This window comes from Sturnus vulgaris, chromosome 15, assembly GCF_052056855.1.
Source record: "Sturnus vulgaris isolate bStuVul1 chromosome 15, bStuVul1.hap1, whole genome shotgun sequence".
In the NCBI taxonomy this organism is placed as follows: domain Eukaryota; kingdom Metazoa; phylum Chordata; class Aves; order Passeriformes; family Sturnidae; genus Sturnus; species Sturnus vulgaris.
This window is the reverse complement of record NC_142257.1, coordinates 17,916,930-17,930,149: the sequence shown is the minus strand read 5'-3', so window position 1 is coordinate 17,930,149 and position 13,220 is coordinate 17,916,930. Positions and strand designations below refer to the sequence as shown.

The 13,220-nt window shown below is 55.5% G+C and overlaps 3 protein-coding genes across 3 annotated transcripts; all 3 read right to left on the bottom strand.

The window, feature by feature from the left end:
* Window position 1: 1 nt before the first annotated feature.
* Window positions 2–3,782, bottom strand: LOC148222019 (protocadherin beta-15-like). The gene has a single exon (XM_088174033.1). It carries the CDS (start codon window positions 3,780–3,782, stop codon window positions 1,335–1,337), a length of 2,448 nt encoding a protein of 815 aa, XP_088030159.1. The 3' UTR covers window positions 2–1,334.
* A 790-nt stretch (window positions 3,783–4,572) lies between these two features.
* LOC148222018 (protocadherin beta-15-like) lies at window positions 4,573–8,334 on the bottom strand. The gene has a single exon (XM_088174032.1). The coding sequence runs from the start codon at window positions 8,332–8,334 to the stop codon at window positions 5,887–5,889; it is 2,448 nt and encodes an 815-aa protein (XP_088030158.1). The 3' UTR covers window positions 4,573–5,886.
* An 835-nt stretch (window positions 8,335–9,169) lies between these two features.
* LOC148222017 (protocadherin beta-15-like) lies at window positions 9,170–13,217 on the bottom strand. Its single transcript, XM_088173887.1, has one exon. It carries the CDS (start codon window positions 12,952–12,954, stop codon window positions 10,507–10,509), a length of 2,448 nt encoding a protein of 815 aa, XP_088030013.1. The 5' UTR covers window positions 12,955–13,217; the 3' UTR covers window positions 9,170–10,506.
* Window positions 13,218–13,220: the final 3 nt, after the last annotated feature.

The following is a 13,220-nucleotide window of genomic DNA, read 5'->3' as shown; positions in this document are numbered from 1 at the left end:
ATTTACGGTGATCTCTTTATTTCTGTTCCGCATATAAGTTCAATATCTAAAGCCAGACTTATACCAGTTTACAAATTTGAACTGTATACCTTCACAACAACAGAGCGTCCGGCAGTCTTTCCGAGTATTTCATGCATCACAGACATCATTCAAAGAACCAGTTATTATAGATGGAGTGGCACTCGTTCTCTAGAGGATCCAGCCAAATAATGCTAAGTGCAGTTCAGAGGGTAGAAGGAGAGGGGGAACAACGGGAAGCCAAATGCTCTAACACAAATAGAGATAATCTGGTAGGGTCATCTTTCTACTTCCAACAAGAAAACGCAAAAATCTCAAAAAACATTGAGGAAACAAAACTCAAAGTCCGTTTGTCAAATTCTTCTTGATTCTAAATCCAGAAAATTATCTTTGAAGGACATGCGGCATTTCATGCACACAACACGTTGCCTAAGTTTTCATGGCTCTCTACAATTACAGCCAATCCTAACGTATCTGCTGCTGCTGCTGCTCTATTTCCAAGACAATTCGAGGGGGACAGAACATCAAACGCACAGATATTCAAAGGAAAGATTTTGTAGTGCTTTTTCCTGCTCCTCTCTACCTGGAAGAAGATGAGATGTCGGGACTGATAGGGTGAAAATAACCTTTGACTCTGCAGAACTGGAATTGCCGGCATTGCAATGACTGGATTGGACAAACTCACTGTTTAATTGGGAAAAGTGTTGAAGCATCTGCAGATACAAAAGGGTCCTTCAGACAGACATAATGAGAAAAACAATAACATAGAGAGCCCACCCCTCTCAGACACTGACATCCAGAACCCCTAAACAACCCTAAAAAACCCCAACGAACCAACCAAACAACAAAACCAAAAACAAAGAAAAAACCTGTGTTCTAACAGAACACCGAGACAGAGTATTCTGAATTAACTTGCTTTACTGAGCAGGGGAAAAAAAGGTTTGGGCAATTATAGCAAGTGTAAGATTTAACTCTTAAACTGTCCCATTGATCTTGAACGATGAATAAGGATTCCAAATCTGGTCTGAGAGCAAGAGAGACGATATCAAAGCCAGGATTATCTCACTTAATGTTATCAGAAACGGCAGTGACAGAGGTAAAATAGACTATAATCTGAGGGAGAGAATCGCAGCACTTTTACTTCCTTATTAGTAATTTTATAAAGAAAGCCAAATTTTACTCTGACATGGAATTTCCAGGAAATTTGCCATGCAAATTTGAAACACGTATTTTCTCTGGAGGAACGATTGACACAGGCTGCACACTCCACCTCTCCTCCCAGGAGCATTGATGCCTCAGGCTATGCAGACCCTGTGCTAGTTAAAGGAAAGAGCGTTGAAGTGTCCCGCAGAGACAGTCGCAGCATTGTCTGGCGCCGTGTCCTCTGTGCTGACAGGGACACAGGGGAAATCGTGATCCTGTTCCTCATCGGGGCCCCGGGCCGTGGCGCAGCGCTGTGGCGGCAGGCTGGGCACGATGGGCTTGAGGAATTGGAAGTCGCTGTTGCCCGAGCCCGTGGTGAGGCTGATCTCGTAGCAATAGGCGCGGGGCAGGGTCCCTGCGGCGGCTGCATCGGCCAGGCCGCTGTGCAAGTTGTCGGCACCATAAAGCACATGGGCAGCCTTCAGCTCCTTGCTCTTGCACACCTTGCGAGCCACGAAGACGGCGGCCGAGATGAGGAAGAGGAGCGACACACAGACCAAGGCGATGATTAAATAGGTTGTCAGCGAGTCGCCCTGCTCGTCTGAGGGCGGGCTGCCGTGCGGGAGGCGCACGTCGGAGAAGTCCTTGAGCAGGAGCGCGCTCAGAGCTGCGGTGGCTGAGAGCGGGGGCTTGCCGTTGTCTCGGACGAGGACAAGGAGCTTGTGCTTCACGCTGTCCCTGTCTGTCACCGGCCTCTTGAGCCGCACCTCGCCGCTTTGGAGAGCCACGGTGAAGAGGCCGGGCTCGGTGGCCCTGAGCAGGTGGTACGAGAGCCAGGAGTTCTGTCCGGAGTCGGCATCGACGGCCACCACTTTGGTGATGAGGTAGCCCGCCTCAGCCGCCACGGGCACGAGCTCGCTGGACGCTGGGCCGCTGTCGTGGGCCGGGTAGAGCACGAGCGGGGCATTGTCATTCTCGTCGAGCACCACGAGGCGCACGGTGACGTTGGCTCTGAGCGGAGGAGAGCCCGCGTCAGAGGCACTGACCGTCACCTCGGTCTGCCTCAAGCGCTCGTAGTCCAGCGGCCGCAGCACAAACACGTGTCCGTTCTCCGAGTTCACCGACATGCACGAGCACGAGGGCCGCTCTGCCGCTGCCACTGGCGCCAGGGAATAGGTCACCTTGGCGTTGAGCCCCACGTCAGCATCTGCGGCGCTCACGGCTCCCACGAACACCGTGGGCGCGTTGTTCTCGCGCACGTACATGGTGTAGGACGTCTGGTTGAAGACGGGCGCGTTGTCGTTGACATCCGAGATGTCCACGGTGAAGGTGTGCGTGGCCGTGAGAGGAGGCGAGCCCGCGTCTGCTGCTGTGACGCTGAGCACGTAGCGAGCCGTGTGCTCGCGGTCCAGCGCGCTCACTGTCACCAGCTCATAGTAATTCTTATAGGCTGGCCGCAGGGAGAAGAAGAGCTGATCGTCGAGGGCACAGGACACCTTCCCGTTGGCACCCGAATCGCGGTCCCTGACCGAGAACAGGGCAACCACGGTGCCGGGCACTGTGTTCTCGGGGAGGGGACTGCTGAAGGAACTGACCGCCAGCTCGGGGGCATTGTCATTCACATCCACCACCTCCACCAACACTTTGCAGATTGCTGAGAGCCCTCCACCGTCTGTAGCTCTCGCACTGAGCTCGTGAGTTTGTGCTGCCTCGTAGTCCAGAGGCTTTGTGATTTTGATTTCACCAGTTCTGGGATCAATCACAAATGCTGTGTCGCTTTGTTCGTCTGCCTGGCTCAGTTGATAGGTGATTTCCCCGTTAACTCCAGCATCCTGATCAGTTGCCAGCACCGTCAGAACCACAGAGCCTTCTGTCATGTTCTCTAAAACCCTTCCAATGTAAACGTCTTGTGTGAAGGTTGGAGCATTGTCATTTACATCTAGAATGAGAATTTTCACTTGGGAGGTACCACTCCTGGGTGGAGAGCCTCCATCTACAGCAATAACACTGAAACTCATCTCTGCCTCCTTCTCTCTGTCTAGCGGCTTTTCCAATACCAATTCCAAATACTTCTTGCCTGTAATCTGAGTTCCGTAGTAGACGCTAAAATACTCGCTGTGCGGAGAGATGCTGTATGCCTGGATGTTATTCCTGCCAATATCACGATCCCGAGCCACTTCCAGCGGGAAACGGGAGCCTGCCTCGCTGGTTTCAAGAATCTTAAAAGTGACTCGGTCCTCGGGGAAGACGGGAGAATAGTCATTAATGTCCTCCAGAGTCACTTCGATCCGAATGAACTGCAGGGGGTCGGAGAGCAGCAGCTCGAAGGGGAGCATGCAGGTGTCGGAGTGGGCGCACAGCTCCTCCCGGTCGAGCCTCCCCGCCACGAGGAGCCGCCCGGAGCCGCGGTCTAAGCGCAAATGCTGGCGGCCGTCCTCCGAGAGCAGTCGGGCGCGGCGAGCCGAGAGCTGCGGCGGCGTCAGCCCCGCGTCCTCGGCCAGCTTGCCTACCAGGGAGCCGCTTTCCGCCTCCTCGGCTACGGAGTAGCGGATGGGCTCGGCGCGAGCGTGCGGCAGCGACAGGAAAGCAGAGAGACAAAGCACTTGCCTTGCGATCGCCATGGCGCGGCGGCGGCGGCGGCGGCGGCGGCGGCGGCGGCCGGGCTACGTCTCGGGGATGTGGCGGGCGATTGTCCGCGGCAAGCGGCGAAGTGGGGGACGGGCGCCTTCCCTCTCTGGGTGAGATTCCGCGGGTGGTCCGGAACGGAGCCGGGCTGTGCCGGCAGCGGGTGATACGGGGCAGCGCTCGGCGGCGCAGCCGCTGTTATCTCCACCCGACTCGGCTGGGCTGGTCCGGGCTGCACTGAGCTGAGCTTTTGAGAGCTGTGGCGGGTTGTGCTGGGCTGGGTTTTGCTGTGCTGGGCTGATTTTTGCTGGGCTGGGCTGGGTTTAGCTGGGCTGGGCTGCTCCGGGCTCGGCCGCCTCCGCTGCCGCAGCCGCTCGGCGCCGCCTTGGCCGACGGCACCACCCAGCGGTGCGCGCTGGGACTGCACCCGCCGCCGCCCGCAGCCCGCGCTGCCGCTCGCCCCGGCCCGCGATTCCAAACCTTTCGACACACCCGGCCGCAAAAACCGAACGCCGCCTTTCCCAGTCCAATATAAAGTCCAGTCTCAACCCTCAACGACCTAGCCACGTTGGTTGTCACGACAAACCGCACAGGTATCGGATGATGGCTACAGGCCTGGCATGGCAATGAACACTCTCCCGACTGCATCTCCAAACTCAGGAGCTGTACCCATCTAACATTGTGTCTAGCAAGGTTCCCAGAGAGAAAGGAACGCGCAAATTTTGGAAAAGTCTTACCAGAACTTTCCCGGAAAGACCTTCTGTATAAAGAATTCGATCACCAAAATGGGAATTAGAGTGTTCTCTTTATTTCAGCCTAACACATTCTCTCGTTTCTATACCCAGAGGTATATCAATTTACAGCGTTAATCTACACAACACAAAGTTAGTGCGGCTTTCCGAATATTTCGTGCATCACATACAGCAATAAAGAACCCGTTATTAGAGATGGGGTGGCAGTCCGTGTCTAGGGAAACAGGCAATGCAGTGCTCAAACACAGTTCTGAAAGCAGGAGAAAGGGCAAAACAGAGACTGCAAATGCTCAAGCAGAAATGGAGAAAGTCATAGGAGGAGAGCTTTCTCATCCCAATAAGAAAACATTGAATTCTGAAACAAGATTGTGGAAAGAAAGCTCGAAGCGATGGATTCTAGTTCTTCTTGAATCTAAATCCACAAAATTATTTTGGATGTACATATGGAATTTCCATGCACACAAAGATAATGAATAAGTTTTCATGACTCTCGACAGTTATAGGCTATATTAACACTTTTTCTGCTGCTATATATCCAAGCCAATCTGAGAGGGATAGATCACCAAACCAAAAATATATACCAAAGGAAAATTTTGTTTTAACTTTGCTACTCTACTCTGCCTGAAAGAAGATGAAACCCCTGTACTCATAAGGTCAATCTAGCCTTTGATTCTGCGGAGCTGGAATTGCCGGCATTGCAATTTTGGCTGGGCAGAAGTAGTGAAGCATCTGCAGATGCACAAGGGCCGTAGAGACAGACATACTGAGAAGGAAATGTGACACACAGAACCCAGAAACATCTGAGACAGAAACATCCAGAGGCTCCTCCGCAGCCAACCCCCACCAAAAAAAAAAACCCAAAAAACAAACAAACAAAAAAACCCCATACCAAAACAAAAAGGCGTGGGGCAACAGAACATCGTGACCGAATATTCAGAACTAACTTGCTTTACTGAGCTGGGAAAAGGGGCTTTCGACAATTTCAGCAATTGTGAGAATTATCTATAAAATTGTCCCATTGATCATTATCAAAGTATAAGCATTCTAAAGTCTGGTCTGACAGCAAGACACACAAGAGGAAAGCTGCGAGTATATCACTTAAGCTGATCAGAAATGGCTGTGACAATGATAAAATAAACTACTCTCTGAGGGATAGAATGTGAGTACCTTTCCTTCCTTATTAATCTTTTTGTAGTGGAAGACGAATTTACTTTGACTGGGAATTTGCAGGAAATTTGCTATGCCAAATATAAACACAGGTTTCTCTGGAGGAAACACTGCCTCATTCTGCAGCCGGGATCCTCTCTTCCCTCGGGCCGTGAAACCTCTGTTTTTTTCAGACCCGGTGCTAGTTAAAGGAAAGAGCGTTGAAGTGTCCCGCAGAGACAGTCCCAGCATTGTCTGGCGCCGTGTCCTCTGTGCTGACAGGGACACAGGGGAAATCGTGATCCTGTTCCTCATCGGGGCCCCGGGCCGTGGCGCAGCGCTGTGGCGGCAGGCTGGGCACGATGGGCTTGAGGAATTGGAAGTCGCTGTTGCCCGAGCTCGTGGTGAGGCTGATCTCGTAGCAATAGGCGCGGGGCAGGGTCCCTGCAGCGGCTGCATCGGCCAGGCCGCTCTGCAAGTTGTCGGCCCCATAAAGCACATGGGCAGCCTTCAGCTCCTTGCTCTTGCACACCTTGCGAGCCACGAAGACGGCGGCCGAGATGAGGAAGAGGAGCGACACACAGACCAAGGCGATGATTAAATAGGTTGTCAGCGAGTCGCCCTGCTCGTCTGAGGGCGGGCTGCCGTGCGGGAGGCGCACGTCGGAGAAGTCCTTGAGCAGGAGCGCGCTCAGAGCTGCGGTGGCTGAGAGCGGGGGCTTGCCGTTGTCTCGGACGAGGACAAGGAGCTTGTGCTTCACGCTGTCCCTGTCTGTCACCGGCCTCTTGAGCCGCACCTCGCCGCTTTGGAGAGCCACGGTGAAGAGGCCGGGCTCGGTGGCCCTGAGCAGGTGGTACGAGAGCCAGGAGTTCTGTCCGGAGTCGGCATCGACGGCCACCACTTTGGTGATGAGGTAGCCCGCCTCAGCCGCCACGGGCACGAGCTCGCTGGATGCTGGGCCGCTGTCGTGGGCCGGGTAGAGCACGAGCGGGGCATTGTCATTCTCGTCGAGCACCACGAGGCGCACGGTGACGTTGGCTCTGAGCGGAGGAGAGCCCGCGTCAGAGGCACTGACCGTCACCTCGGTCTGCCTCAAGCGCTCGTAGTCCAGCGGCCGCAGCACAAACACGTGTCCGTTCTCCGAGTTCACCGACATGCACGAGCACGAGGGCCGCTCTGCCGCTGCCACTGGCGCCAGGGAATAGGTCACCTTGGCGTTGAGCCCCACGTCAGCATCTGCGGCGCTCACGGCTCCCACGAACACCGTGGGCGCGTTGTTCTCGCGCACGTACATGGTGTAGGACGTCTGGTTGAAGACGGGCGCGTTGTCGTTGACATCCGAGATGTCCACGGTGAAGGTGTGCGTGGCCGTGAGAGGAGGCGAGCCCGCGTCTGCTGCTGTGACGCTGAGCACGTAGCGAGCCGTGTGCTCGCGGTCCAGCGCGCTCACTGTCACCAGCTCATAGTAATTCTTATAGGCTGGCCGCAGGGAGAAGAAGAGCTGATCGTCGAGGGCACAGGACACCTTCCCGTTGGCACCCGAATCGCGGTCCCTGACCGAGAACAGGGCAACCACGGTGCCGGGCACTGTGTTCTCGGGGAGGGGACTGCTGAAGGAACTGACCGCCAGCTCGGGGACATTGTCATTCACATCCACCACCTCCACCAACACTTTACAGATTGCTGAGAGGCCCCCACCATCCCTGGCTTTCACACTGAGCTCGTGAGTTTCCGCTGCTTCAAAGTCGAGAGGCTTAGTGAGTTTAATTTCACCAGTTCTGGGATCAATCACAAATGCTGACTCACTCAATCCCGCTGCTTCACTGAGTTCATATGAAATGTCTCCGTTAACTCCAGCATCCTGATCAGTTGCCAGCACAGTCAGAATCACAGAGCCTTCTGGCATGTTCTCCAGAACCTTTCCACTGTACACCTTCTGTGTGAAGGTTGGAGCATTATCATTTACATCTAGAATGACAATGTGGACTTGAGTGCTGCCACTTCTGGGAGGAGAGCCACCATCTTCGGCAATCACACTAAAACTCATCTCTGCCTCCTCCTCCCTATCCAGAGGCTTTTCCAAGATCAATTCAAGATACTTCTCATCCTCACTCCGACTTCCGTAGGAGACACTAAAATAGTCATTCTCGGGAGAGATGCTGTATGCCTGGACTGTGTTGCTGCCAATATCGAAATCCCGTGCACGCTCCAACGGGAAACGTGAACCCCGGTCGCTCGTTTCTGGGATACTAAAACTCACTCGATCTTCACGAAAAACTGGGGAATGGTCATTGATATCCTCCAGAGTCACTTCGACCCGAAAGAACTGGAGGGGGTCGGAGAGCAGCAGCTCGAAGGGGAGCATGCAGGTGTCGGAGTGGGCGCACAGCTCCTCCCGGTCGAGCCTCCCCGCCACGAGGAGCCGCCCGGAGCCGCGGTCTAAGCGCAAATGCTGGCGGCCGTCCTCCGAGAGCAGGCGGGCGCGGCGAGCCGAGAGCTGCGGCGGCGTCAGCCCCGCGTCCTCGGCCAGCTTGCCTACCAGGGAGCCGCTTTCCGCCTCCTCGGCTACGGAGTAGCGGATGGGCTCGGCGCGAGCGTGCGGCAGCGACAGGAAAGCAGAGAGACAAAGCACTTGCCTTGCGATCGCCATGGCGTGGCGGCGGCGGCGGCGGCGGCGGCGGCCGGGCTCGGTCTCGGGGATGTGGCGGGCGATTGCCCGCGGCAAGCGGCGAAGTGGGGGACGGGCGCCTTCCCTCTCTGGGTGAGATTCGGCCGGATACTCGTAGTGGAGCCGGGGTGCGCCGGCAGCGGGTGATACGGGGCAGCGCTCGGCGGCGCAGCCGCTGTTACCTCCACCCGGCTCGGCCGGGCTGGTCCGTGCCTCGCAGCGCTGAGCTGTTCTGGGCTGTGCCGGGCTGCCTGGGCTCTGCTCCGTTGTGCTCGGCTGGGCTGTGTTTAGCTGGGCTGGGCTGGGTTTAGCTGGGCTGGGCTGGGTTGTGCTGTGCTGGGCTGGGCTGGGTTTAGCTGGGCTGGGCTGCTCCGGGCTCGGCCGCCTCTGCTGCCGCAGCCGCTCGGCGCCGCCTTGGCCGACGGCACCACCCAGCGGTGCGCGCTGGGACTGCACCCGCCGCCGCCCGCAGCCCGCGCTGCCGCTCGCCCCGGCCCGCGATTCCAAACCTTTCGACACACCCGGCCGCAAAAACCGAAGGCCGCCTTTCCCACACCCTTATAACGCCCTGGCTGAGCCTACAGCTAAAAAGCCGCGTCGCTCACCAGAAATAACTGCAAAGGGATCGGTCGATCGTGCCAGCACGGGCATGCAATGTACACTCCACTGACTGCGTATCCCCACTGAGGAACTAAACGCACCAACATTGTTTCGGACAAGGAGCACAGTGAGAAAGTACCTCGCAGAATTTAGTAATATATTGACAGGACTTTCCCAGAAAGAAACTCTCTACAAAGAATTCTATCTCCACGAAGTATTTACGGTGATCTCTTTATTTCTGTTCCGCATATAAGTTCAATATCTAAAGCCAGACTTATACCAGTTTACAAATTTGAACTGTATACCTTCACAACAACAGAGCGTCCGGCAGTCTTTCCGAGTATTTCATGCATCACAGACATCATTCAAAGAACCAGTTATTATAGATGGAGTGGCACTCGTTCTCTAGAGGATCCAGCCAAATAATGCTAAGTGCAGTTCAGAGGGTAGAAGGAGAGGGGGAACAACGGGAAGCCAAATGCTCTAATACAATTAGAGATAATCTGGTAGGGTCATCTTTCTACTTCCAACAAGAAAACGCAAAAATCTCAAAAAACATTGAGGAAACAAAACTCAAAGTCCGTTTGTCAAATTCTTCTTGATTCTAAATCCAGAAAATTATCTTTGAAGGACATGCGGCATTTCATGCACACAACACGTTGCCTAAGTTTTCATGGCTCTCTACAATTACAGCCAATCCTAACGTATCTGCTGCTGCTGCTGCTCTATTTCCAAGACAATTCGAGGGGGACAGAACATCAAACGCACAGATATTCAAAGGAAAGATTTTGTAGTGCTTTTTCCTGCTCCTCTCTACCTGGAAGAAGATGAGATGTCGGGACTGATAGGGTGAAAATAACCTTTGACTCTGCAGAACTGGAATTGCAGGCATTGCAATGACTGGATTGGACAAACTCACTGTTTAATTGGGAAAAGTATTGAAGCATCTGCAGATGCAAAAGGGTCCTTCAGACAGACATAATGAGAAAAACAATAACATAGAGAGCCCACCCCTCTCAAACACTGACATCCAGAACCCCTAAACAACCCTAAAAAACCCCAACGAACCAACCAAACAAGAAAACCAAAAACAAAGAAAAAACCTGTGTTCTAACAGGACACCGAGACAGAGTATTCTGAATTAACTTGCTTTACTGGGAAAGCTAGGAAATAAAAGGTTTGGGCAATTATAGCAGGTGTAAGATTTATCTGTAAACTGTCCCATTGATCTTGAACAATGAATAAGGAATCCAAGATCTGGTCTGAGAGCAAGAGAGACGATATCAAAACCAGGATTCTCTCACTTAACGTTATCAGAAATGGCAGAGACCGAGGTAAAATAGACTATAATCTGAGGGAGAGAATGGCACCACTTTTACTTCCTTAGGAGAGTTTTTATAGAGAAAGCCAAATTTTGCTCTGACATGGAATTACCAGGAAATTTGCCATGCAAATTTGAAACACGTATTTTCTCTGGAGGAACCATTGACACAGGCTGCACACTCCACCTCTCCTCCCAGGAGCATTGATGCCTCAGGCTATGCAGACCCTGTGCTAGTTAAAGGAAAGAGCGTTGAAGTGTCCCGCAGAGACAGTCGCAGCATTGTCTGGCGCCGTGTCCTCTGTGCTGACAGGGACACAGGGGAAATCGTGATCCTGTTCCTCATCGGGGCCCCGGGCCGTGGCGCAGCGCTGTGGCGGCAGGCTGGGCACGATGGGCTTGAGGAATTGGAAGTCGCTGTTGCCCGAGCCCGTGGTGAGGCTGATCTCGTAGCAATAGGCGCGGGGCAGGGTCCCTGCGGCGGCTGCATCGGCCAGGCCGCTCTGCAAGTTGTCGGCACCATAAAGCACATGGGCAGCCTTCAGCTCCTTGCTCTTGCACACCTTGCGAGCCACGAAGACGGCGGCCGAGATGAGGAAGAGGAGCGACACACAGACCAAGGCGATGATTAAATAGGTTGTCAGCGAGTCGCCCTGCTCGTCTGAGGGCGGGCTGCCGTGCGGGAGGCGCACGTCGGAGAAGTCCTTGAGCAGGAGCGCGCTCAGAGCTGCGGTGGCTGAGAGCGGGGGCTTGCCGTTGTCTCGGACGAGGACAAGGAGCTTGTGCTTCACGCTGTCCCTGTCTGTCACCGGCCTCTTGAGCCGCACCTCGCCGCTTTGGAGAGCCACGGTGAAGAGGCCGGGCTCGGTGGCCCTGAGCAGGTGGTACGAGAGCCAGGAGTTCTGTCCGGAGTCGGCATCGACGGCCACCACTTTGGTGATGAGGTAGCCCGCCTCAGCCGCCACGGGCACGAGCTCGCTGGATGCTGGGCCGCTGTCGTGGGCCGGGTAGAGCACGAGCGGGGCATTGTCATTCTCGTCGAGCACCACGAGGCGCACGGTGACGTTGGCTCTGAGCGGAGGAGAGCCCGCGTCAGAGGCACTGACCGTCACCTCGGTCTGCCTCAAGCGCTCGTAGTCCAGCGGCCGCAGCACAAACACGTGTCCGTTCTCCGAGTTCACCGACATGCACGAGCACGAGGGCCGCTCTGCCGCTGCCACTGGCGCCAGGGAATAGGTCACCTTGGCGTTGAGCCCCACGTCAGCATCTGCGGCGCTCACGGCTCCCACGAACACCGTGGGCGCGTTGTTCTCGCGCACGTACATGGTGTAGGACGTCTGGTTGAAGACGGGCGCGTTGTCGTTGACATCCGAGATGTCCACGGTGAAGGTGTGCGTGGCCGTGAGAGGAGGCGAGCCCGCGTCTGCTGCTGTGACGCTGAGCACGTAGCGAGCCGTGTGCTCGCGGTCCAGCGCGCTCACTGTCACCAGCTCATAGTAATTCTTATAGGCTGGCCGCAGGGAGAAGAAGAGCTGATCGTCGAGGGCACAGGACACCTTCCCGTTGGCACCCGAATCGCGGTCCCTGACCGAGAACAGGGCAACCACGGTGCCGGGCACTGTGTTCTCGGGGAGGGGACTGCTGAAGGAACTGACCGCCAGCTCGGGGACATTGTCATTCACATCCACCACCTCCACCAACACTTTGCAGATTGCTGAGAGGCCCCCACCATCTGTGGCCCTCACAGCGAGCTCGTGAGTTTGTGCTGCCTCAAAGTCCAGCGGTTTTGTGATTTTAATTTCACCAGTTCTGGGATCAACCCCAAATGCTGAATTGCTCTGTCCCACTTCTTCACTGAGTTCATAGGAAATGTCCCCGTTAATTCCTGCATCCTGATCAGTTGCCAGCACCGTCAGAACCACAGAACCTTCTGACATTTTCTCCAAGACCTTTACACTGTACACCTGCTGTGTGAAGGTTGGAGCATTGTCGTTTACATCTAGAATGACAATTTTCACTTGAGTGGTACCACTTCTGGGAGGAGAGCCCCCATCTACAGCAATGAGACTAAAACTCATCTCAGCCTCCTTCTCTCTGTCTAGAGACTTTTCCAAGACCAGTTCAAGATACTTATCATCCTCACTCCGACTTCCATAGGCGACACTAAAATACTCGTTCTTCGGAAAGATGCTGTACGTCTGGACTGTGTTGCTGCCAATATCGAGATCCCGAGCACGCTCCAACGGGAAACGTGAATTCAGGTCGCTCGTTTCGGGGATCTTAAAAATTACACGGTCTTTACGAAAAACTGGGGAATGGTCATTGATATCCTCCAGAGTCACTTCGACCCGAAAGAACTGGAGGGGATCGGAGAGCAGCAGCTCGGAGGGGAGCATGCAGGTGTCGGAGTGGGCGCACAGCTCCTCCCGGTCGAGCCTCCCCGCCACGAGGAGCCGCCCGGAGCCGCGGTCTAAGCGCAAATGCTGGCGGCCGTCCTCCGAGAGCAGGCGGGCGCGGCGAGCCGAGAGCTGCGGCGGCGTCAGCCCCGCGTCCTCGGCCAGCTTGCCTACCAGGGAGCCGCTTTCCGCCTCCTCAGCTACGGAGTAGCGGATGGGCTCGGCGCGAGCGTGCGGCAGCGACAGGAAAGCAGAGAGACAAAGCACTTGCCTTGCGATCGCCATGGCGCGGCGGCGGCGGCGGCGGCGGCGGCGGCCGGGCTCGGTCTCGGGGATGTGGCGGGCGATTGCCCGCGGCAAGCGGCGAAGTGGGGGACGGGCGCCTTCCCTCTCTGGGTGAGATTCGTCCGGCGGTCCGGAATGGAGCCGGGGTGTGCCGGCAGCGGGTGATACGGGGCAGCGCCCGCCGGCGCAGCCGCTGTTACTTCCACCGGGCTCGGCTCTGCTGGTCCGGGCTGCGCTGAGCTGAGCTGGGCTGGTCTGTGCCGGGC

Coding starts and splice junctions, on each gene's coding strand:
- LOC148222017 (XM_088173887.1), bottom strand. CDS start 12,954: ATGGCGATCGCAAGGCAAGTGCTTTGTCTCTCTGCTTTCCTGTCGCTG.
- LOC148222019 (XM_088174033.1), bottom strand. CDS start 3,782: ATGGCGATCGCAAGGCAAGTGCTTTGTCTCTCTGCTTTCCTGTCGCTG.
- LOC148222018 (XM_088174032.1), bottom strand. CDS start 8,334: ATGGCGATCGCAAGGCAAGTGCTTTGTCTCTCTGCTTTCCTGTCGCTG.